Raw genomic sequence first — 22,111 nt, 5'->3', positions numbered from 1 at the left:
ATAATATATTGCATCTGTATATTTGAACTTTTTTTCCCAAGATTTTTACAGATGTCAATCAAGTGGTCTGGCTTGACTAGAATTAATGACCACTATAACACACAGGCAAAAATATCTCCCACATTCGATTTTGAAAAATAAACTGAAAATGAAATTAAACACCCCACTCCCTCATTTGGACAACAAAGACTCCTGCTTCTCTATTTAGTACATGCCCCACAGGGCACTTTTTTTGTCAGTCAAATATTCAAATCTAGGTGATTGGAAAATTTGTTTGATAAAATTCCAGAAGTCTAAGTAGACAGAGTTATTATTATGTTTTGTTTGGGATAATCCTGGAATCCCAGTGAAGAATGCAATCATGCAGGATTTCTGGGACAGATCATTCCATGTCATTCCACAACATCTGGAGCACACCACTCAGGTGGTGCTGGTGCTCCGTGGTGGCAAAACTGACAAGAAACGAAAAACTAAGCAAGAGAATGTCAGCAAGTCCTACGGGCCACGAAGATCATAGGGCACAGTGATGTGTTGGATGGTGACTTGGGAACTCCTCTAGCAGATGTGGACCAGGAAGGCCTCTCTGAGGACGTGACATTTTGACTGGGACCTGAGTGACCAGGACCAGCCTCCCTGGGAAGTGGTCCAGGCGGAGGGAGTAGCCACTGTAAAGGCCATGGGTAGCATCACAGGACCGCGGGTATCAGAGCTGGAAGAGGCAGAGAGGAAATTGGAGGCGACAGGCTTGTACCTCGACTTTCCAGACCCAAGTTCCTTTGACTACATGCCTCTGGGTAATTAGAAACCAGACCAGCAGGAGGAATGTTCTTTTGGGCTGAGATAATTTTGGTTAATTGTTCCATCTGTAGTTCACTGGGAAAAAGTCAGATGTGCTAAATGGTTGAGGGTGCATTTCCACCCAGTTGCAGAGACAGGGTAAGCTGAACAGACCTGAGGTTGAGGTCCTCTATGGCTCGTAAAGTCTGGGGGGATTGACACTCAGAGAACACTTTATTTTGTAAAACGTCTCCCTTGCAAGAAAGATCATGTGACTAATGACTGCAGTCCTCAGGTACCCAGCCCCTATCAAGAGCATGAACTGCTGATCTTATAGCCTAAAGAGTACCTCCCCTCCAACACCCTTGATTTTGCTTGTTATGGATCAGGTAGCTGTTCTGGTTAAGCTTCTGCTCCTGGCTGCATAGAAGACCTGGGGCCTCCTTAGGTCTGGGAGCCACAAGCAGAAGCCTGAATCTGCCCAGGCTCCCAGACGGGGACCCACTGGAGCTGAGAGCACCGTTGACAGACAATGAAAGTGTAGTGTTATCCTTGGGACAAAAACCACTGGAGATCAATTCAGAGATGAATAACATCCAACCGTGTCCCTCTGAAAAGCAAACTCCAGTGGCAATCTCTACCTACCTTCCTTTCTAGCCAGGTCTCTGGACATGGCAGACTCCCTATTGCTATTCCATAGCTAGGCGGGTGATTCCTTTCTGTCTTTTCTCTTCCCCACTCAGTCCTGTCCAGTCCTCTCAGGGCAAATACAGCTGATAAACTTCTAAGCTGAAAGGCAGTATCCCTGATATATAAAGAGCTTCTATAAATGAAAAAAAAAAAAAAAGGTGACTGACCCTAAAGAAAAGTATGCCTAAGATACAGAGAGTCACTTTATAGAGAAAGGAATGCAAATGACTCTTACCCATGTGAAAATATGCCCAAACTTGCTCATAAGAGGAAAGCAAATTAAAGCCATGCTAAGATCAGATTGGCAAAAGTCCAAAAGTTTGACAACTAGTGTGCAAGGCTGTGAGGCTGATGGGCACTGTCATACTTTGCTGGAGGGTGTGCAATGTGGTACAGCCCCAATGGAGAGGAATTTGGCAATCCCAGCAAGATAATATATGTGTTGCTCCAGCAATCCAGAAAATTTCTAGAAGCTCCCCCAAAGATATACTGGCAATAATAAGGAAAGACAGATGCACAAAGGTGGGGAAAGTGTATATAAGAAGGGAGGGGTGCCTAAATATATGTCACATATTTGTTTATGGAAATTAAAAATGAAGGATAAATCATACAGCTAAAAAATAGTTTCTTATGGAGGGGAAAAACAAAGGAACTAGACTTCTTTGAATAAAGCTTGTTCTGTAGATTTAACTGTGGAACCATGTAGCATATTTTACATACTAATAAAGCAACGTTAAAATTTTTAAAAAGGAATCCATAGAAATTACGTGTAAATTGAGTTAATGAGCCTAACAGTGTGTCCAGTTAGTGACACAATCACACAGAGAGGAACTATGATGAGTAGTTTTGAAACCCAGCAATTTACTTTAAGGACAGAAAACCAAATAGAAAACAAAAATATCTCAAACTTTTCAGTCATCATATTGTTAAAAGTGGAGTTAGTATTGTTATTCTGAGACTATTGTGTGTTGAGTGTGGGATAAAGTGAGATGTGCATTGAAGGATATTTAGCATCTCAGCCTCTGAGGCACTGTCAGTAGCTTTCCCTTAAACACTAAGAGCACTCCACATATGTTCAGACACCCTCTGTGGGGACAGTATCCCCATGGAGAGCCACTGCAAGGGCTCTCAGTTTTACAGATGAGACATCAAAGCTCTTAAAAGTCTAAGTCATTTTCCCAAAGTCAAATGCCTGAGGTGGTGCCCAAGGGGCAAATCTGGAATTGAACTGCACCCACTAGACTCCAAGCCTGCTCTCCTGACTCCTACAATGAGTTGTGACCTCCAAGTTGACCCTAGTAGTACCATCTCTCCTGCCTGCCCTCTGCCTGCTCTGAGGACGTTTACTTTCCACAGGCATTTCCCACCCATGGTAGGAACAGGGCAGCACAGTGCTTGGACAAAGGAAGGACTTGAAAAATGTTGGAAAAAAATGAATGAATGAATGAATGAATGAATGAAAACAGAGAAAATTGCCTTCTTTTCTGCTTGGAAAAAAAGCTAGTAGGAGAAAATAAAGAAGAAATGATTCTTAAGGAGAGGCCAGGATTCAAGAGCCATTGAGATACCTCTGTGTCAGGGGGTTTCCAAGACCCCCCTCAGGCTTCAAGATTCACCTGAATCAGGACTCAGAAAAGCTGTTATACTCACGGTTGCAGTGTACTGCAGCAAAAGGATCCATATTGAAATCACCAAAGGGAAAGGTGCATGGAGCAAAGACCAGGAGAGACCAGGTACAAGCTTCCAAGTGTCCTCTTCCAGTGGAGTTGCATGGATACATGTAACTCTCCCAGCAATGCCATGTGACAGCAGGTGTGAAGTGTTGTCAACCTGGGAAGCTCATCTGAGCTTTGGTGTCCAAGGTTTTTATTGGGGTCAGTCACTTAGGTATGCAGTGCCTGCCTGCCTGCCCTCAGCTACTCAGACTCCAGAGCAAAACAGGCATCCACCATAAATCACACTGTTGGCATAAACTCTAATCAAACTAGCACAATGTGACCCAAGGCCACAGGCATACAAAACTGTTCTAATCAAGCAGAACATCCCAAGGGCTCAGAGCTCTTTCTCCCAGGAGCCAGCCAAGGGCCAGTCCTGAAGACAGGTGTTTCTTGGAAATGTGCAGAGTTTGAGCAGCCACAGACTCCTGGGTTAACCCTTTCCTGCCCAACCTCCTAAGCAGAGGTGAGAGGTGTGCAGGCCCACCCACCCCTTGTCCTCCAATACTTCCTACATCAGCACCTTCTTGAGGATCCAAAATCATTTCCAAAATGGGGTTTGCAAGTTGATCCATTGGAAGACAGGATGAAAATATCAGGATTTCCATTTCTATGGTTTTTAAAAGAAAATTGTGATTAAAATCACATAAAATTTACCATCTCAACCATTTTTAGGTGTACATTTCTGTAGTGTTAAGTATATTCACGTTGTTGTGCAGCAGATATTCAGAACTTTTCATCTTGCAAAACTAAAACTCTGTATCTGTTGAACAACAACTCCCCATTTCCCCCTCCCCCAAACCCCTGATGACTGTTATTCTTTCTGTCTCTATGAATTTGACCACTTTAGATCCGTCATATAGGTGGAATCATACAGTATTTGTCTTTTTGTGACTGGCTTATTTCACTTAGCATAGAATGTCTTCCAGGCTCATCTATATTGTAGCATGTGCCAGAATTTTCTTCCTTTTAAGGCTGAATAATATTTCATTGATTGTATAGATCACATTTTGTTTATTCATCCATCAGTGGACATTTGGGTTGCTTCCATCTCTTGGCTATTGTGAATAATGTTGCAATGAACATGAATGTGCAAATATCTCTTTGAGCTCTTGCTTTCAATTCTTTTGGATATGTACCCAGACATAGGATTGCTAGATCACATGATGATTCTATTTTTAATATTTTGAGGAGTGTCCATACTGTTTTCCATAGCAGCTGCACCATTTTACATTCCCACCAACAGTGCACAAGGGTTGCAGTTTCTCCATATCTTTGCCAACACTTGCTATCTTTTTTTTTTTCATAGTGGCCATCCTAATGGGTGTGAATCTCTATGTTTTTAGTCTATAAAACTAAATTTCATAGCTGGACCAAAGCTGACCTGGCTTTGTACATCTGCAGGTCCTTGGACAGGCTTGGTTTCCTGAGGGAAGAGGGAACGTGTCACCCTTGGAGCAAGGGACACCATGGTGATAGGCCCTCCATCTTTGAATAATTTTTATTTTATTACAGAGTATTTCAGCCCAGTTAATGGGTTTCAGAATTATATTATCCAGTTTTAATTAAACTAAGCCTCAAATTATGATCAAGGAATCCTTACAAAAATGATCTTCAAAAACCCCACAGATACAACCTGATGCAAACCTGAACAAACATGTGAAAACAGCCAAGTGACCCTTTTCCTAACCTCATCTGAGTTCTCTCCCAGACACATTTTGATGTAAAAACAAGAACAATCTAATAAGAAATTGGCCAAAAAAGGGGAAGAATTAAGAAAACCACTGAAAATATATACATCGACTTATTAACAGTGAAGCCCACATGCAGTGTGTATCATGCCTTAAGACATGAAGACATCAGCTAATGATTGTGTGTGTGTGTGTGTGTGTGTGTGTGTGTGCACGTGCATGCCCACATGCATGTGTGCACACTAAAATCTTTTATCAATGGGGGCATACAATCAGAAATATTTGGAGACAACTGCTCTAGTTAGAGGATTAGGAATTACGGGGTCACTGTTTTTCATACTGGATTTTTCAGGCAAGAGACCCACTAGTTTGGAGGAATAACCAAAAGATATTGGGCGCAGGCTGGGACAGTCATCACATATAGAGAACAGAACTTGGCTTTGTTAAGGAAAGGAGAGTGACCTGGGAACTCTCCCAAGCCTTAAACAGTTGACCCCAATGTTGTGGTAACATCTCCTTTGTGACTACTCCCTGGAACTCCTCCCTTCTTTTAAACTTATCCTCGGTTTTGTCATCTGTAAAATGGTGACATCATCGGGGGGCTGGGGTGAGGTGCTGGGCATAGTGCCTGCACACAGCGAGGATGCTCCAGGGGCAGCTAGTCTGATTACTGGACTCTTTGTTAAGCTTTCAGAGCCAGAAAAATATTACATACAAAAATATTCCATTGTGAAAATGTTATGATGAGTATGGAAAGAAATAGGAATCTCCCCTAATTCTCCCCTTAAGGGATGACCATTTTCCGTATGTTTCCATTTCCATAAATGGCTGCAGGAAACAGTCTGAGATCCTGATTTTTAAACTTACTTCTTTTCATGGGTTTTCCTATGTCAATAAATTCTTTGTAAAATCATTTCGAATGGCTACATTATGCTCCACTGGTGGCTGTCCTATACTTAGTATGCTAGGCCTCCTGTCACCTCTATAGGCTTCTTCCTGTGCCTGGTGAGCCCCTCCCCAGCTCTGGCCTTAGTTTCTCTCTCCCCGGAGCGCCTCCAGCCTGATGGGGTCGGAGGGAGCCCAGGCCTGGGTCTCAGCACCCGATGGTTCCCAGGTCCCTTCCAGACCTGCAGGTCAAGAAGAAGTAGCTGTCATTTCCTCTTCCATGGTCAGCCCCCGGACATGCACACACAGGCACTCCTAGACCCTTAGCCAGAGCCTATTACAGAGGCTGCACGCAGGAGTGCCTAGTCCGATGACTGATGGATAAGTGAACGAGAGAAGAATGGAAGGAAGAGGGAAGGAGGGAGAGAGGGAGGGAGGAAGGGCAGAAGGAAGGAAGGAAGGGAGGGAGGGAGGGTGTTTGCACATACCTCCAAGCTCCCACTATTCCTTTCCCTGGAACACTCTTTTAATCCTCCAAGTGCCAGTCAAAACCCCCTCTGTGCAGCCCTCTTAGGCTGCAACTCCATGTGCACAGCCTTGCTTGACCTTCACAGCAACCCTTGAGAGGGAGGTCCTGTTATTACTATGTTTTGCAGATCAAGAAACTGAGGCTCAGCAAGTTTTAATAATTTGCCCAAACCCACGCAGTAGGGAGAGGAAAAAGCGGGGTCCGGGCTCCTTCCTAATGCCCTAGTCAGGGGTCCTCACCCTCAGGCTTCCGCAGCTGCGGGCGGCCAAACACAGCCCTTGGAACCAGAACCAGGACTCTTGTGATCACGTCCCGTTCCTGGTCTGCGTCTCCTCTGAGAACGTGACCCTCCAGGACACGCCAAGCCCTAGCAGAGGACTGCATTGCAAGCACTTGGGGAGTTTTTCTTGAATGCCTGAGTGAAGAAATGCTTTCCTGTTTCCTGGTACTAGCCCCAGACTCTCATTTGATAAGGGAAGAATTAGATTTTGGAAAAACAGCAACCGCTTTGGAACACCAGTTGGTGCCACAGTCTCGGTGGATTTTTAAAAAAATTCCGAGAGCAACTGGTGTCTTTTCTCCTTCTTTCGGTTCCCTTTGTTAAACTGCCATGTGTTCCTGGTGACCAGATCTCGGATGACATGGAGGCAAGAAGAAGTGGGAGAAAGGCAGAAGGCGGGACTCTCTGATTCCTGAGGACCTTTGTGACTGGTGGGGTTCAGGCTTTTTGCGGGATTATGGGCCTGGCATGGGTACTCAGTTCCCTGCAGAGCCTGGTGGTTCCTGTGGCTAGAACAGTACCCTGGATTCCACTTTGGTAACGGTTATACCAGGCTTTGTCCCTGCCCCCTTGAGCACAAAACACTCTGCAGTTCTAGCTGAGAAAGTGTGCCGGTCTGGAAAGCACAAACCCCTGGCTCTCTCTGGTCTGCACAGAACGGATACTCTCTTTGCCAAAACAACCAACCCTCCTTGGCAGAAAGGGTGGTGGCAGCCAGTGGCCTGCCGACTGCTTTTGCAGAATGTTCTACTCACTGCTTCTGACAGGCCCAAGCTCATCAAATTCTAATAAATATCACTTTCAATAAATCCCTCTTAAACGACTTTCTCAAATTAATATGGATTAATTATAACCATCAATCCCTCATATAAAGTCCCGATTGTGCCAGATGCTGTGCTGGGCACTTTTTGTGCATCATTTAACATTTGTGAAAATCCCTCTGGCTTTTCATTATGTCCATTTCACAGATGAGAAAACTGAGATGCACCAAGCCTAAATAACATGCCCAAGTTTGCCCAGTGAAAGGTGGCAGAGCCAGATCTCAAACCTTTGTCTTTCTGACTCCAAAGCCCATGCCTTTCCCTGCATCACTATAGTTGGGGTCTCACTTTGCATGTGCACCCTTCTGCCCTGTTCCCTCCTCATTCCAGGCTTAAGCTGCTGATGACCACCAGCTTGGCCTATTTTTTGTAAAATGCTATTGTCTGCCATGGGTCACAGTGTAGATGGCCCAGGACACCAAGTGTGTGTCTGTGAGACAGACAGAGAGAGAGAGAGAGAGAGAGAGTGGGAGAACACATGCTTGAGGGAGCGGAATGTCCACATAAGTCAGTGCCTGGAGACTCTTTCCATGATTGCAGGTTGGAAGGAGTTCCTCAATATCCCAAATCAGATTCTGACTTCAGTCCCACGTTGGCTGTGTCACTTTCAAGAGTTATAATGAGTTGGATGGATGAACTGGCATGTATCTGAAACTCAACCAGGCCAAATCTCATTACCAACTGGAAGGTCACCTGTATTAGTCAGGTTGGGCTGCTATAACAAAATACCATAGGCTGAGTGGCTTAAACAACACACATGTATTTCTCACAGTTCTGGAGGCTGGGAAGTCCAAGATCAAGGTGCCCGCAGATTTGGTTCCTGGTGAGAACTTTCTTTCTGGCTTGCAGATGACTGCCTTCTGGCTATGTCCTCCCTCACATTGCAGAGATAGAAAGGCTCTGGTCTCTCTTCCTCTTCTTATAAGGGCCCTAATCTCATCATGGGGGCCTCACCCTCATGACCTCATCTAAACCTAATTACCTCCCAAAGACTTCATCTCCAAACACCATCACATTGGGGGTTAGGGTTTCAACATATGAATTTGGAGGGGAGAAGGCATATTTTCAGTCCATAGCTCCCCCTCCCAACACCAGTACAGCTTACCACACATACTGGTGACCTCAGGATGGCTGCAGACTTCCCGTAGCCATCCAGGCAGCTTGGCCAAGGCCCTGGGAGACCTGTAGCCAGTGGAGGTGCAGTTACCCTCCTGTCTGCCTTCTGTCCTCAGTGGCAGATGTCTATTGGCTCCAATTGTTCCTCCCCTTGCTCAAAGTACTCCAGGGGAATCAGCAGGCCCCAGGACTTCCAGCCCCACAGTGTGGGCGACAGTGGTCACCTCTTTCCAGGGGAGGCTGACTGCCCCTTAGCAGAGTCCCTAGAGCTGGTGACAGGGCAGATCTCCCTAGCTGCCAGCTCTCCCTGTAGGGACAACTGGGAGGGAAAGAGGAAGAGGGAGACATTCTAGTTAGGGAGAGAAAATATGCCAGGAAGATACTGGAGAATAATTCCATGGTAATACTTGAACAAGTTCAAGTTTATACTGGTCCACAATCCCTTATCTGCAATTCTGACATCCAAAGATTTCTAAATATTAAAAGTTTTCCTTAATCTATTTGATGGCAAAACATGACCTGAGCTGATGTGAGGCAATGTGTGACATCTGTATTTATTCCACCTAGAGTGCCTATTCCTATTTCCTGCACTGAAATGTCAAGGTGGCTGGTTGTGGAGGGCAGCCCTAGACCAGGAGTTCCACTAGAACCCAACAGTGGAGGGATTCTAATGCCAACCACTAGTCAAGGCTGTTTGAGCATCAGATTAGAGGCTTGAAAGGAAACAGCTGATAAGCCGAAGCAGGGCCTTTCAGTCTCCTGGGCATTGTCTTTCAGATAAGTAAAATACACAGAGGTGTCAAGTCCAATGTCAAATGCACTCCATTCCACACCTATAGCTCTATAAAGGCCACAGAGAACTACAGTTTGGCTTCCTTGCACTTTCTACTTTGGCAAGAGTAATGCCATCAACCTTCTGGAAAGCACCGCCTTATAGAGTGTAATGGGTGAAGTGTTCTTATAAAGCGGGGAATCTGGACACAAAAACAAGCATGCACAAACGGGAGGTGATGTGAAGACTGCAGTTATGCTGCCACAAGCCAAGGACTATTGGGGGCTACCAGAAGCTGGAAGAGGCAAGGTAGGATCCTTCTCCTACCAGGTACAGAGGGAGGATGACCCTGCTGACACCTTGATTTTGGACTTCTGTCCTGCAAGACTGTGAGATAAATTCCTGTTCTAAGCTCCCTGTGCCTCTGCAGCTCCCTCTGCCCGGCACACTCTTCTCCAGCTTCTTCATCCAACTCACCCCCATCTGTCCCCTAGAACTCCTCTGCATCCCCTCTGTGAACTACTTCCTAACCTGCAGACTGGGTCAGGCATGCCTTTGGGGTACGTGCACCTTGACAGAAGCAGCTCTGTGGGGCCTTGTGTGTAGGGCAGGAACCATGGCCCCCCTGTTGGCCCCTTGCCACTCCTTGAGGGCAGGGTCCAGGCCCACAGAAGGCCCTGAGAATGGACTGGATGACCCCGATGTTGGCTTTTCAGGAACTCCCCTTGGCCCTCCATAAGGAAAGGTGAGTCCACCTGTTTCTTTCTGCAGGAACTCTCCAAGCTGGGTCTGGGGCGTGACATGGAGGTGGAGTTGCGGATTCTTCAACTGCCAGTGGATTACAGAGAGGTGAAGCAGAGGGTCACCAGAATCTGGGAGGATCTTCAACCGCAAGTAAATGACAGCTGGGGAGGCAGCTGGGCTGGGGGACAGAGGGCTGATTATGTGGTGGAGACCCAGAACCTGTGAACCCCAGGATGCTGTTTCTAGGGTTAATGGCTGAAGTGTACCCTGCCCCCTCATCCCACCAGTAAGGGCCCAGATGATTTCATAAGGGTCTATTTGTAAAAGTTTAAGATGAAAGACAGAGTAGATCTTGGAATAAGACTCTGGAGAGAGAGAAGGAGGAAAAGAAATGGAAGCTTTATTCCCAGCCCGGACCCAAAGGTAGTTTCCACCTAACAGAGAGGCCCTTGGGTTAGGTCCCAGCCAGGCCCTTGCAGGGCAGGTGGGTTGTGAGGTGGGCTGAGAGGCAAGGACCTCTTGGACCTAGGAGAGCAGTTTGAGGGCAGCCCCCACTGGGAGACGGGAGAGTGGCCCACCTAGGGAGGCCCATCTTCATCACTCCCAGCCTATCTTACCACAACAGAGTTACTATATAGGAAGCTGGTACAAATATCCCCCAAACACGACGACCAGATAATATTAATAAAACACAGACCACCAAACCATTAAGACAACACCCCAAATATTTTGATAAAACAATCAGCTATTTTTTCAAAGAGGAAAAATAATCAGCTCAAAAAATTCTAACAATATTTTATTAGACTGTTACTAACTTCCTTTATTAAAGAGTTTCATAAAAGAGATGGAAGCCTCCACAGAAAGGCTAAACTTCTCCTGGGACACGCTTAGATACCAGCTGGATCCCCCAGGGAAAAAGGGAATACACTACCCTGTAAGAATATTTTAAAATATAAAAGATGCCACATGGGTTTCTATCCAGCTGTTTTTCATTCCAGCACATTCATCAGGGGAAGCAGGCAGGGGATGGGGGTGATGCTGGCACGTTTGGGATGTTGAGGTGTCTTGCACCCCAGAGCTCTCCCTCTGTGTGGTCTGGGGGGCAGAGCAGACCTCAGTTTCCCTAATCTCCTGCCGCCACGTGTGTTCACACAGCTCGTTGTGCATGTGGGCATGGACCCCACCGCCAAGGCCATCTTTCTGGAACAGTGCGGCAAGAACTGGGGCTACAGGGATGCCGATATCCGAGGCTTCCACCCTGAGCGTGGCGTGTGCCTTCCAGATGGCCCGGAAGTGATCGCTTCGGGAGTCAGCATGAGGGCCGTCAGCAGGCGCGCGGTGGTCGAGGGCGTGGAGGTGGCCTTTTCCCGAGACGCAGGCAGGTGCGTTTTGTTCCTGGGCACGTAGGGGAGGAGGAAGGGCTGAAGTGGCCTCTGACCAGCCTTTCTCCTGGGATGTACCATCCTGTGCCATCCAGCTGGGTGCTTGGCGGCGGGGAACAGCCCAGTCACCCTGCACACTGGCCGATTGCTCACTCACGCCCAGGCCTGGTTCCGAGTCCCCCTCCCACTCACCGGCCTGGTGGCTGGCAGAGGAGAAGGGGTAGGATGGAGAAGTTGAGAGCCACTAACATTTTATGGATGTTTTATTTTTTTTATTGCTGGCAAAGTTGTGAATTAACTTCTGGTTTAGCCCAGATGAAGATTAATTTACCTTTTTTTCTCCAGACTCTGACCCCCTAGGAGATAGTTACTCCTCCCTGCAAAGAATGAATGAACAAATTGGTACCAAATTAAGTCCTATGAACCCTGCTCAGGTCCTAGCCTGGCCTCTGAGTGTTCTTTTTCCCTTTGGGTTCGAGCTTTATTCAGTGGCCAAAGAATGGCGAAGTGGGAACTAAGTTCACAGATCAACTTCTCACCTACCTGGTGAGAGAGATTTAATTTTAAAGATAAAGACAAAGGGAGGCAGAGTGAGGCTGATGATGGGGAGGCATATGCGTTAGTCTGCCTGGGAAGGGGCAGGGCTTTTTTGAGGGAGTGAGGTGCCACCCCCTTTTTATCCTTTTTATGGTCCTTAATCGCTGGTCCTGGACACCAGTAGGTGTGTCTTATTAAGCATATTAAGCTAGTTCAGTAAAATCAACATATAATGAGACTCAGGGTCTGTTGGAGGTCAGGTTCCTGGCCATCTTGGTCCCAGCTAGTACCACCTGTTTTTGTTTGTTTGTTTGTAGCTTTCTTTCTTATCTCTGGATCCTTTAACTTAAAGATTTATGTTAACTCCTGCTAAAGGTGGGGGTTGGCAGGTTTTGAGCAAAGACCTGGAGCAGCTCTGGCAATAAAATCCCCCTTTCCTTGTTATTGCTCCTCATTCTTGAGGGGCGTTGAAGGGCAAAGGTCTGACTTCTGAACTGCTTCCTGCTGAACATGAGCATAATTTTTGCCTGGATTAGAGGAGCAGAACTGTTCCTGACTAGGCTAAAATAAGTCTGATTTTCGCCAAGCTGCAGTCCCAGTTGCTTGTACCCTTGTGTTAGTATCATCTAAAGTTTGATGGCTTCAAGCTGTTTACTAAGGAAGTTAACAAGGCAGTTAAGGAGGCAAGGCCCAGAGATAAGCAGGAGGATAATAGCAATTAGGCCTGGGTGAGATTTTGTAGAGTGATTTCATGGTATGCGAAGCCTCCCCAGGGAGCTGCTAGTCTGGAGCAGTCCCTATTCCTGCCAGAATGAGTCCTATTGCTCTTTTATCTCAGGGCAGGGTGATATTATGAATGGTTATGCGTAGGTTCTGAGAATTTAGCTGGTCTAGCATGCAATGTTCCCCCAACTGGGCATTATCTAAACAAGGAAGGGCTAGAGCCCACCCCAGAGAAGGGAAGGAGGAGTTGGGGTTGGTCTGATGGGGCAGTTGGTTTATTCTTGGGCCACAAAGGAACAGGTACCCAGGGGGAGCTTACGTTCTGGGGAGTTGAACCACCTCCATAAGTGGCTAGCCCAAGAGGGGGTGCCCTTGCAGTGTGGGGAGAAAGGCCCACCTGCATAGCAGGGGTTACTGAGGGATTCTTCACTAGTGGCTTTTCCATAGGCCTTAGGAGGGCCATATACTAAATGCCAGACAACTGGCATTTTCCCTCTCCAATAAGTACATCTCCCTTCCGGTCCCTGTGTGTATTCATCAGGTTGGTTCAGAGGGCACCAACAGGTGAGATTTCCACAGGAGTCAATCCCGGGGTACTTAAATTGTGGGATAATGGAAGAAGCATTGATCAGAGTCCAGAGCAGCCCTAAGGTGTTATTGCAAGTTCCTCCCTTTGGTAGGGGCGTTTGATAGGGGCAGTTGGCAGCAGGACGATCAGAGCAATGGCACTTTAGAGTGAGTGCTTTGTATTCGTTAGAGGGAATCCAAGCAGGGAAGCTGCGTTAGGGATGGGATATGAACTTCAAGAGGGGTAGGTTTAGCCAAGGTGAGTGAGGTTATCATTCTTAGAGGTAAAATGTAATACCTTTAATCCATAGGTCTCACTTGGAGAGTGGGGGTGACAGATCCAGCACTGGGATAGATTTTCTCCACAGGCCATAATTCTCGAGAAATTTACTATTGCATTGAATTCCCATTCTGTGTGGACGGTTGTAAGAGATAGAGAGAGCAGAGAAGAAACAATAGACAATAATGGCCACTCACCCTGCTTCCAATGTTAGTATCCCATATGTCCAGCATGTTCAGAGGAGGTGTTTGCCAGAGGGAGGGGGTTTGGCAGAACAGCAGAAGCCAAGCAAGGCAATAGTAATGATGAGGCCAACTAATAAGCCTGCCCACCACATTACTTATCTATTGGTAAGTTAGTCCTTTTCAAAAGTAACTTAAGGTGTGTGACAGGTTCACAGGTGTACTGAGTGCATGGCTCAGTAACTTCTTCCTCAGGTGTAGGTGCCGTCTTCACTCTGGTATGGTGGGCCCATGGAGTTATGCCCTGCAATTGTCAGGCTGAATGAGTGGTCAAGATGAGAAGATAAAGTCCTGTCCACTTGGGGTCTAACTGGTCTTGTGGATTTCCAGCCTTCCAGGTTTTCAAATAAACCCAATCCCCAGGGTACAAAAAATGTAAAACCATGTCAGAAGGGGAAGGCAATTCCTGATTCCCTTAGGCGTGTAAAGCTTTGATGATTTCCCCTCTCTGTAAGGCATATTTCATTTGGTCCATATCCCTAAGGTTGGCTTTGTAGCCAGGTCCTTCAGGAATGGGCCTCCTGTACATGATCTCTTATGGACTTAACCTGAGCTTTCCTTTAGGGGCTAATTGCATTCTCCAAAGTGCTGTGGGGTGAAGGGAGATCCAAGGTTGATGAGTCTCTTGACATAGTTTGGCTAAATTTCTTTTGAGAGTTTCATTTGTTCTTTTTACTTTTCCTAAAGATTGTGGTCTCCAAGAAGAATGTAAGCTCCATTTAATTCCTGGAGCTCTAGAGACTTCCTTAGTAATCTGAGAAACAAAGGCGGGCCCACTGTCGCTTTGAATGGATTTAGGGAGCCCAAACTGATGGATTATTTTTTTGAGCAGGGCCTTAGAGATCTCCGAGGTAGTCTTGGTTTGGGTCGGGAATGTCTCCATCCAGCCAGAGGTGTCAGTCAAAACCAGCAAATATCTAAAAATTTCCTTGTGCCTGGGGCATTACTGTAAAATCAGTTTACCAGTCGTGACCTGGATGTGTGCCTCTGTACTGGGTGGGGGTCACTCCCTTGACCTTGGTGGGCGGTAAGTGTTGGGGTTATTCTGGAGACGGGGCAAGCTTCAACCACCTGTTTAAGGAGACTTCAGAGGTTGGGATTAGTCATGGATTTGGTGAGCCATTGACACAGGGCCTCCTGCCCATAACGTGTGCTCTGGTGAGCTTCCCGGATGGCTTGGAGTGCAGTAGCTGATGGGAAGAACAGTTGCCCATGATTGTTAACCCTCCATTCCTGATATTCTGGGCTTTTAAAATAGCCCCATCTCAAAGGCTTTTCTCTTTCTTCTGGGGTGTATATGGGAGTGTAAGAGTTAGGATCTGGGGGTACCAGTAGGAGTGACGTTTGAAGTCTGTCCCCACCCTCTGCTGCTTGTTTAGCTGCCATATCTGCTCTGTTATTTCCTCTTATTATTTCTGCTTCTCCCTCTTGATGGCCTCTACAGTGAATACAGGCTATACTCTTTGGCAGGAGTATAGCCTCCAGCAGCCTCATAATTCACCTCCCCCCCCAGTTTATAATCTGTTTATTCCCTGAGGTCAGCATTCCCCTCTCCTTCCAGATGGCCCCATGGGCGTGTAGGATTGAACAGGCATATTTAGAGTCAGTGTAGATATTGACAACTTTCCCTTTCCCCAGTTCTAGTGCTCTGATCAGGGTAATTAACTCAGCCCTCTGAGCAGAGCAGCCAGGGGGCAAGGCTTTAGCTTCCACCACTTCAGTGACAGAAACCACTGTGTAGCCTGCCTTTTGTTTTCCATCTTTCATAAAGCAACTCCCACCAGTGGACCATTCCAATCCTGCCTTCTCTCTAGGGAAGCTCTTTAAGTCAGCCCTGCTGGAATAAACCTGTTCCGTAACTTCTTCACAATCATGAGTTAATTTTGGACCTGTCTGATGTAGCAAGGAGGCAGGGTTAAGGACATTACAGTGCCTCAGAGTCACAGACAGGTTGTCTAGAAGCATGGTTTGGACTTGGAGGGTTTGACCAGGGGATAACCAGTCTGCCCCCCTTACCTTTATGAGGTGGTGTGGGGTCCAGATGGTCAGGGGCTGTCCAAAAGTTAATTTGTTAGCTTCTTTGAGAAGTAGCAGCTACAGCCTGTAAACATGGGGGCTATCCTTTAGCAGTTTGGTCCAATTGTTTAGAAAAACAGGCTACAACCTGAGTCAGAGGTCCAAGTTTTTGTTTAAGCAAGCCCAGGACAGTTTCTCCTCTCTCATGTACATGTAGATGGAAGGGTAGACTCAGGTAACACGGGGATTCTCATGAGATGGTTTTTGAGTTCTAGGAATGCCCAGTCACAATTGGGGGTCTTCTCAAAATGGTCAAGTTCCTTCCTTTTTAATTGTTCATACTAGAGCTTAGCAATTAAGGCAGAATTGGGGATCCATCTATGGCAGAAGTCAGGCATTCCCAGGAAACCCTGGAGCTGTTTTCTTGCACTAGGAGTGCCATCTTGCAAATCTGTTCTTTCCTCTCCTTAGATAGTGCTCTGTGCCCCTTTTCTATTATTAAACCCTAAGTGTTCTACCTGCTGGAGGGATATTTGGGCTTTTTCCTTTGAAACTTTATATCCTCTCTCGGCCAGATGATTTAAGGCATTAACTGTGTTATGGTCGAAAAGCTCTTTGGTGGGGTGGTGATTAGAATGTCATCCACATATTGAAGTATAGTACCCTGTTCTTTTTTTTAAAAATTAATTAATTTATTTATATTTTATTTTTGGCTGCGGTGGGTCTTCGTTACTGCGTGTGGACTTTCTCTAGTTGTGGCGAGCAAGGTCTACTCTTCATTGCTGTGCGCGGGCTGGCCATTGCGGTGGCTTCTCTTGTTGTGGAGCATGGGCTCTAGGTGCATGGACTCAGTACTTGTGGCATGCGGGCTCACTCGCTCTGCGGCATGTGGGATCTTCCCAGACCAGGGCTCGAACTGGTGTCCCCTGCATTGGCAGGCAGATTCTAAACCACTGTGCCACCAGGGAAGTCCTAGTCCCTTGTTCTAACTCAAGGTCACTAAGAGCCTCAGCTAAAACCTTTCGGAAAAGGGTGGGAGAGTTTTTAAATCCCTGGAGCAGAACCATCCAGCAAAAATGTTTTCTCACGCTGCCACCTGCCATTCAAATGCAAAAATGTACTGAGATTACAGGGCTAAGGGCACACAAAAGAAGGTGTCTTTTAAATCTAGCACTGAATACCAAATCCTTTCGCAGTTTAGGGTAGAGAGTAAGGTGTAGGGATTTGGCACCCCTGGGTGAATTTCCTCCATAGCTTCGTTTACAGCTTGGAGGTACTGAACTAGCCAGTATCTCTTGGGCTTTTTTTTTTACTGGCAGATTAGGAGTGTTGCAAGGAAAACGGCAGGGTCTAAGAAGCCCTTGTTTGAGTAGACTTTCTGCTTAATGCCTGCTAGGGCTTCTTTGCTTAATGGGTATTGTTTTTTATTTGGGTGATTGTAGGCGGGTCGCAGCTTGACCATGACTGGTGCCTCCTGGCTCTGCCCACGGTGTCGTGGGCCCATACTGAGGGATTAATCCGCAGAGGGTGGTAGCATGAGTGCTATGGAATGGAAGGGAGTCTTAGGTATTTTGATGTTAAGTTTTGTGTCTCTGAGATAAATTGTTGCTCCCAATTTATATAGTAAATCTCTTCCTATTAGAGGAATTAGGCATTCTGGGACATACAGGAAAGAGTGAGATAACTTTTTTCCTTCCAAATTGCACTCAAGGTGCTCTATAATATTGCGTTCCTGCGGCTTCCCTTTCACTCCCATTATCTTACATTTATCTTTGGTCATTTTGCCTTGTTGGGTGTTCAAGACCCAGTAGGTGGCTCCTGTGTTGACTCAAAAGTCAGCCTTTTTACCACCTATAGTCAGGGTCAGCCAAGGCTTCTTGGGGGTAATTTCCAGGGCACTCCTAGGAGCCCCTGGGCCCCTTCGGTCCTCTTCTTTTATGTGTGTGACCAATGAGGGTGGGCCAGGACATGGTGGTCCACTTAGTCTCCTTCTGAGACATTTGGGGCAGTCCCCCTTCCAGTGGCCCTCCTCTATGCAGTTAGCGCACTGATTGGCTTTAAGCCCTTCTCTCCACTGTGGGCATGGTCTTCGAAATCCCAGGCGACTCATTGATGTTACAGGGTCCCTTGTGTGTGTGTGTTTGTGGGGGGGTGTCATCCCTTGGAGGTCGATTAACCCTGAATTGCTAAAGCCAGAGAACTGACAGTTTGTTCTGCTCGTTTATCTTCCTTTGTATCGGCCTCCAGATCCCGGTTGTTAAACACCCGAAATGCTGATTCCACCAGCCCGGAAATAGGTGTGGTGGGCCCTGTCTCCAACTTTTGTAATTTTCTCCTAATGTCTGGGGCACTCTGGGAAATAAAATGGTACTTAATAATGACCTGCCCTTCCAATGACACCAGGTTTATGTTTGTATATACTCGGAGGCACTCCCTTAGGTGCTCAAGGAAGGCTGAGGGATTTTCCTTCAGTCCTTGGATGACTCCTTGAACATACTCCAATTTATGAGTTTCTTCCCCGCTAATTGAATGCCCTTCAGAATCAAATTCCCGAAATGTGTGAGGTGCTGCTGACCATTTCCTCTAGATGGCCCCACCCAGGGTCTGTGTTGGGAACAGCCTGGACTCCAGGCTGGTATACAGCATGCCCCGTGTTATTTTGATTGGTCTTAGCAGCTTCCTCCCTTGCATTAATTATAATCAGTACCTTTTCTTCCCCAGACAATAAGATGTTTAGGAGGGTTTGGGTATCCACTCAAATGAGTATGCAGTATTCCCCAGACTAAATTAAGGACTTCCTCGGGGTCTTCCCTTAAACCCTTGGATCGATCCTTCCAGTTATAGAGATCCAAGGAAGAGAAGGGTACCTAACGCAGTGGTCAGTTTGCCCTTTGCATTGGGAACCGCCTGAAGGGGGAATAGCTTGTTGATTCCAGAGGGCTGGTACTGCTACAGGTGTGCATTGGACTAGTCCCCAAGGAAGGTGTACTGAGAGATGGAGGTGAAAGAGTCGGGGAGGGGGACCACCCATTGGGTGGAAGAGGGGGCACCAGGTAGGGAGGTGGTGAATTTGAGGGAGTAGAGAGCGTCGGGGATTCAGGAGAGGTAGGGGTAGATGTCAATGACTCAGGAGTCTCAGGTGAACTGTTGGAAGCGGGGGCAGCTACCCTTAGCAGAGGGGGGAAGTCAAGAGGATCCTCAGGCTGAGATTCCAATTCCAGGAAAGAGAAATTTGAACTAGCCTCACATTTTTTCCAGAAGCCCTTTATTTGGCTAAGGGCCATGAGAAATTGGACATAGGAGATCTCATCCCTTTTTTTTTTTTTTTTTTAACGCTGGCAATAGAGGTCAAATTAAAAAATAGTATTAGAATTTAGAGAGTCGTTAGTTGGCCGACTTTCTCCATCTGCCAGTTTGTATTGGGGCCATGCGGTGTTACAGCAGAAAATAAGCTATCTCCCTGTTAGTGGGCGCTACTCAAAGAATTTCCAGTTATGGAGAATGCACCTTGACAGCGTACACTGGGATAGAGGCTTGATTACCCATACTGGGGGGTCCTTATTTAGTCTGTTTCCAACTTCCCAGTGGCCTCTTCTTAGGGTTGGTGGCTATGCAGATCCCACAAGATTGACCCACACCAAGCGGTTTAGGAGCTCTAACTGAAACCTGAACCAATCTTCGCAGGGGCTGGTAGGGGAGACACTGTCCAAGAGGGCCTTAGTTATAAAGTTCCCCCCTTTTATTTTAACGTTTATTTATTTTATTTATTTGGTTGTGTAGGGTCTTAGTTGCGGCAGGCAGTCTCCTTAGCTGCAGCTCGCCAGCTTCTTAGTTTTGGCATGTGGCCTGCTTAGTTGTGGCTTGCAAACTCTTAGTTGCGGCATGCATGTGGGATCTAGTTCCCTGAGTAGGGATCAAACCCGGGCCCCCAACATTGGGAGTACGGAGTCTTAACCACTGTGCCACCAGGGAAGTCCCCATAAAGCACCTCTTAAGTCAGTGACTAGACGTTCCCAGACCCACTGTGGGGCTGTAGGAGATATCTTTCAGCAAACAGTCCCCAGAGATAGGGTGAAGGGGGAGTGGGAAATAAGGGTTCTCTAATCAGATAAATTGCTCAGATAAAGAGCCTCTCCGGTAGTCAGGGAGGCTTGTTCACAAAAGGTGTGTCCCTGCTCCGTTACAGGTAATCAGACAGGGAGGCCGAATGCCCATTTGGCACGTGTCCAGTTTTCTATACTCTCAGCTACGAGGACCCAAGGACTTTGGACAGTTTGGGGTCCTCTTCTTCCTTCCCCAACTAGACAACGTGATTTTCCTGAAATCTGATGAAAACAAGATTTTTAAAGGGTTCATGTCTCAGAGGAGGGATCCCTAGGGATCTGTGGTAGAGGGTAGTAGGGAGGGACCTACCTAACAGAGACGTATACCTTGCCCTGGGATGGCAAGTTAGGGCAAGAGGAACCAACACAAAAGGTGTGCTCTTGCATTTTTGACTGTACCCTAGAGGTGGGAACGCGGTAGACGTTGGGGCTGTGAATGTTCTACAGTGTGCCTGCTTACACGGACACTTGCTTCTGGTTGGCAGGGTACCCGTGCTCATCTACGCTGGTGCATGACCAACTTATCCTTTTTGGTGGCAAACGCCATAGTGGCCTTCAAGTGCTCAACCCGTGCCCACAGTTGTGGCATGTATTTCCAAGAGCATTAGGACAAACAAAACCACATAGAACAGAGATTGAAGCTTCACTCATATCAAGAACAGAGACTAGGGCTCACGTCACACACATGAAACAAAGAGATGTTCTTTTGTTTTTTTGCGGTACGCGGGCCACTCACTGTTGTGGCCTCTCCCATTGCGGAGCACAGGCTCTGGACGCGCAGGCTCAGCGGCCATGGCTCACGGACCCAGACGCTCCGCGGCATGTGGGATCCTCCCGGACCGGGGCACGAACCCGCGTCCCCTGCATCGGCAGGCGGACTCTCAACCACTGCACCACCAGGGAAGCCCAAAGAGATGTTCTTTACCTGAGGAGCGCTCCACTTGATCCTTGGCTGCTTTTCAATCTCAGGCTTAATTTAGTAGCCCTTACTGGCCCAGCGGTTGAGAACTGGGGCAAACAGCTCAGTTATTTGTTGGCCCTGGGTCAGTGAGTAACCCTGAGTTAACAGACAGAATGTGCCCCTTGTTGGATGCCAGAATTTGTTACCAAATTAAGTTGTATGGACGCTGCTCAGGCCCTAGCCGAGCCGATGCGCCCTGCCTCAGAGGGAGAGGGTTCTTTTTCCTGCTTGGGTTAAGCCTTATTCAGCAGTCAGAGATTGGAGAAGCAGGGACTAAGTTTACAGGTCAACTTATCACCCGCTTGGTGAGAGGGATTTAATTTTAAAGATAGGAGTGAGGCTAATGATGGGGAAGCATATGCATTAGTCTACCTGGGAAGGGACAGGGCTTTTTCGGGGGAGTGGAGTGCCACCCCCTTTTTAATGCTTTTTTGGTCCTTAATGTCCAGCTATGGCAGCCAGCAGATGTGTCATTTAATATGCTAATTTAGAAAAATCAACATATAATGAGACCCAGGGTCTGTTGGAGGTCAGGTTTGCGGCCATCTCTTCCCAGCTAGTTCCATCTAGTTTTTTTTTGTTTCTTATCTTCTTTTTTTTGTTTCTTCCTGTCTTATCTCTGGATCCGTTAACGTAAAGATTTATGTTAACTCCTACTAAAGGTGGAGGTGGCAGGGTTGTGAGCAAAGACCTGGAGCAGCTGTGACAACAAAATGACTCAATGCAGACATGAATGAGAAAGGTTCACGGGGTTGGGGGGAGAACGTTTTGGATTAGTTGGTTGAAAATCTGGTCCCCTCCAGGCTTCAGCCACTTGCTGGACATGAGGCCAAGAGCCGGTCTCTCCATGGCTCATTCCCAGCAGCATGTTCTTTGGCAGAAGAACAAAACCTGGGTCTCCCTGGTGGCAGTCTTCCCTCATGCTTTGCGGATGCTGCATTGCCGCTTCTGCTTACATTTCACTGAGGTTAGAGGCTGGTCCAAGGAGTAACTTGGCATTTTGTGTGGTTGTAGGTACGTCTGCGATTACACCTACTACCTGTCTTTGCATCATGGAAATGGATGTGCGGCGCTCGTCCATGTCCCTCCATTATCTCCTTCGCTTCCGGCTAGCCTGCTGGGAAAAGCCCTGCAAGTTATCATCCAGGAAATGCTGGAGGAGACTGAGAAAGCCAGGTCTCAACGCCTGGTTCACAGGAAGCTCAGCCTTTGCGATTCCAGACAGGGGGAACCAACTGGGAGACTGCTCCTTTAGAGAAAATTAAATGTTTCAGTCCTGT

General features: G+C 47.0%; 1 protein-coding gene across 6 annotated transcripts in view; it reads left to right on the top strand.

Moving 5' to 3' along the window:
• Positions 1-22,111, top strand: part of PGPEP1L (pyroglutamyl-peptidase I like) — a 48,772-nt gene extending 26,661 nt beyond the window's left edge. For 3 of the 6 annotated variants that reach the window (XM_060155822.1, XM_060155863.1, XM_060155852.1), the window contains 3 exons: positions 10,048-10,170; positions 11,176-11,402; positions 21,846-22,111. In XM_060155822.1, the coding sequence (XP_060011805.1) occupies positions 10,048-10,170; positions 11,176-11,402; positions 21,846-22,086 (591 nt within the window). In that variant the 3' untranslated portion in view covers positions 22,087-22,111. Of the gene's footprint in view, positions 1-6,916; positions 6,963-10,047; positions 10,171-11,175; positions 11,403-21,845 lie in introns of all 6 variants that reach the window. The other 3 variants (XM_060155862.1, XM_060155841.1, XM_060155831.1) reach the window with 3 other exon arrangements.

Source organism: Lagenorhynchus albirostris, chromosome 1, assembly GCF_949774975.1.
Source record: "Lagenorhynchus albirostris chromosome 1, mLagAlb1.1, whole genome shotgun sequence".
Taxonomy (NCBI): Eukaryota; Metazoa; Chordata; class Mammalia; order Artiodactyla; family Delphinidae; genus Lagenorhynchus; species Lagenorhynchus albirostris.
The sequence above is the reverse complement of the archived record's forward strand: the minus strand, read 5'-3'. Positions and strand labels throughout refer to the sequence as shown.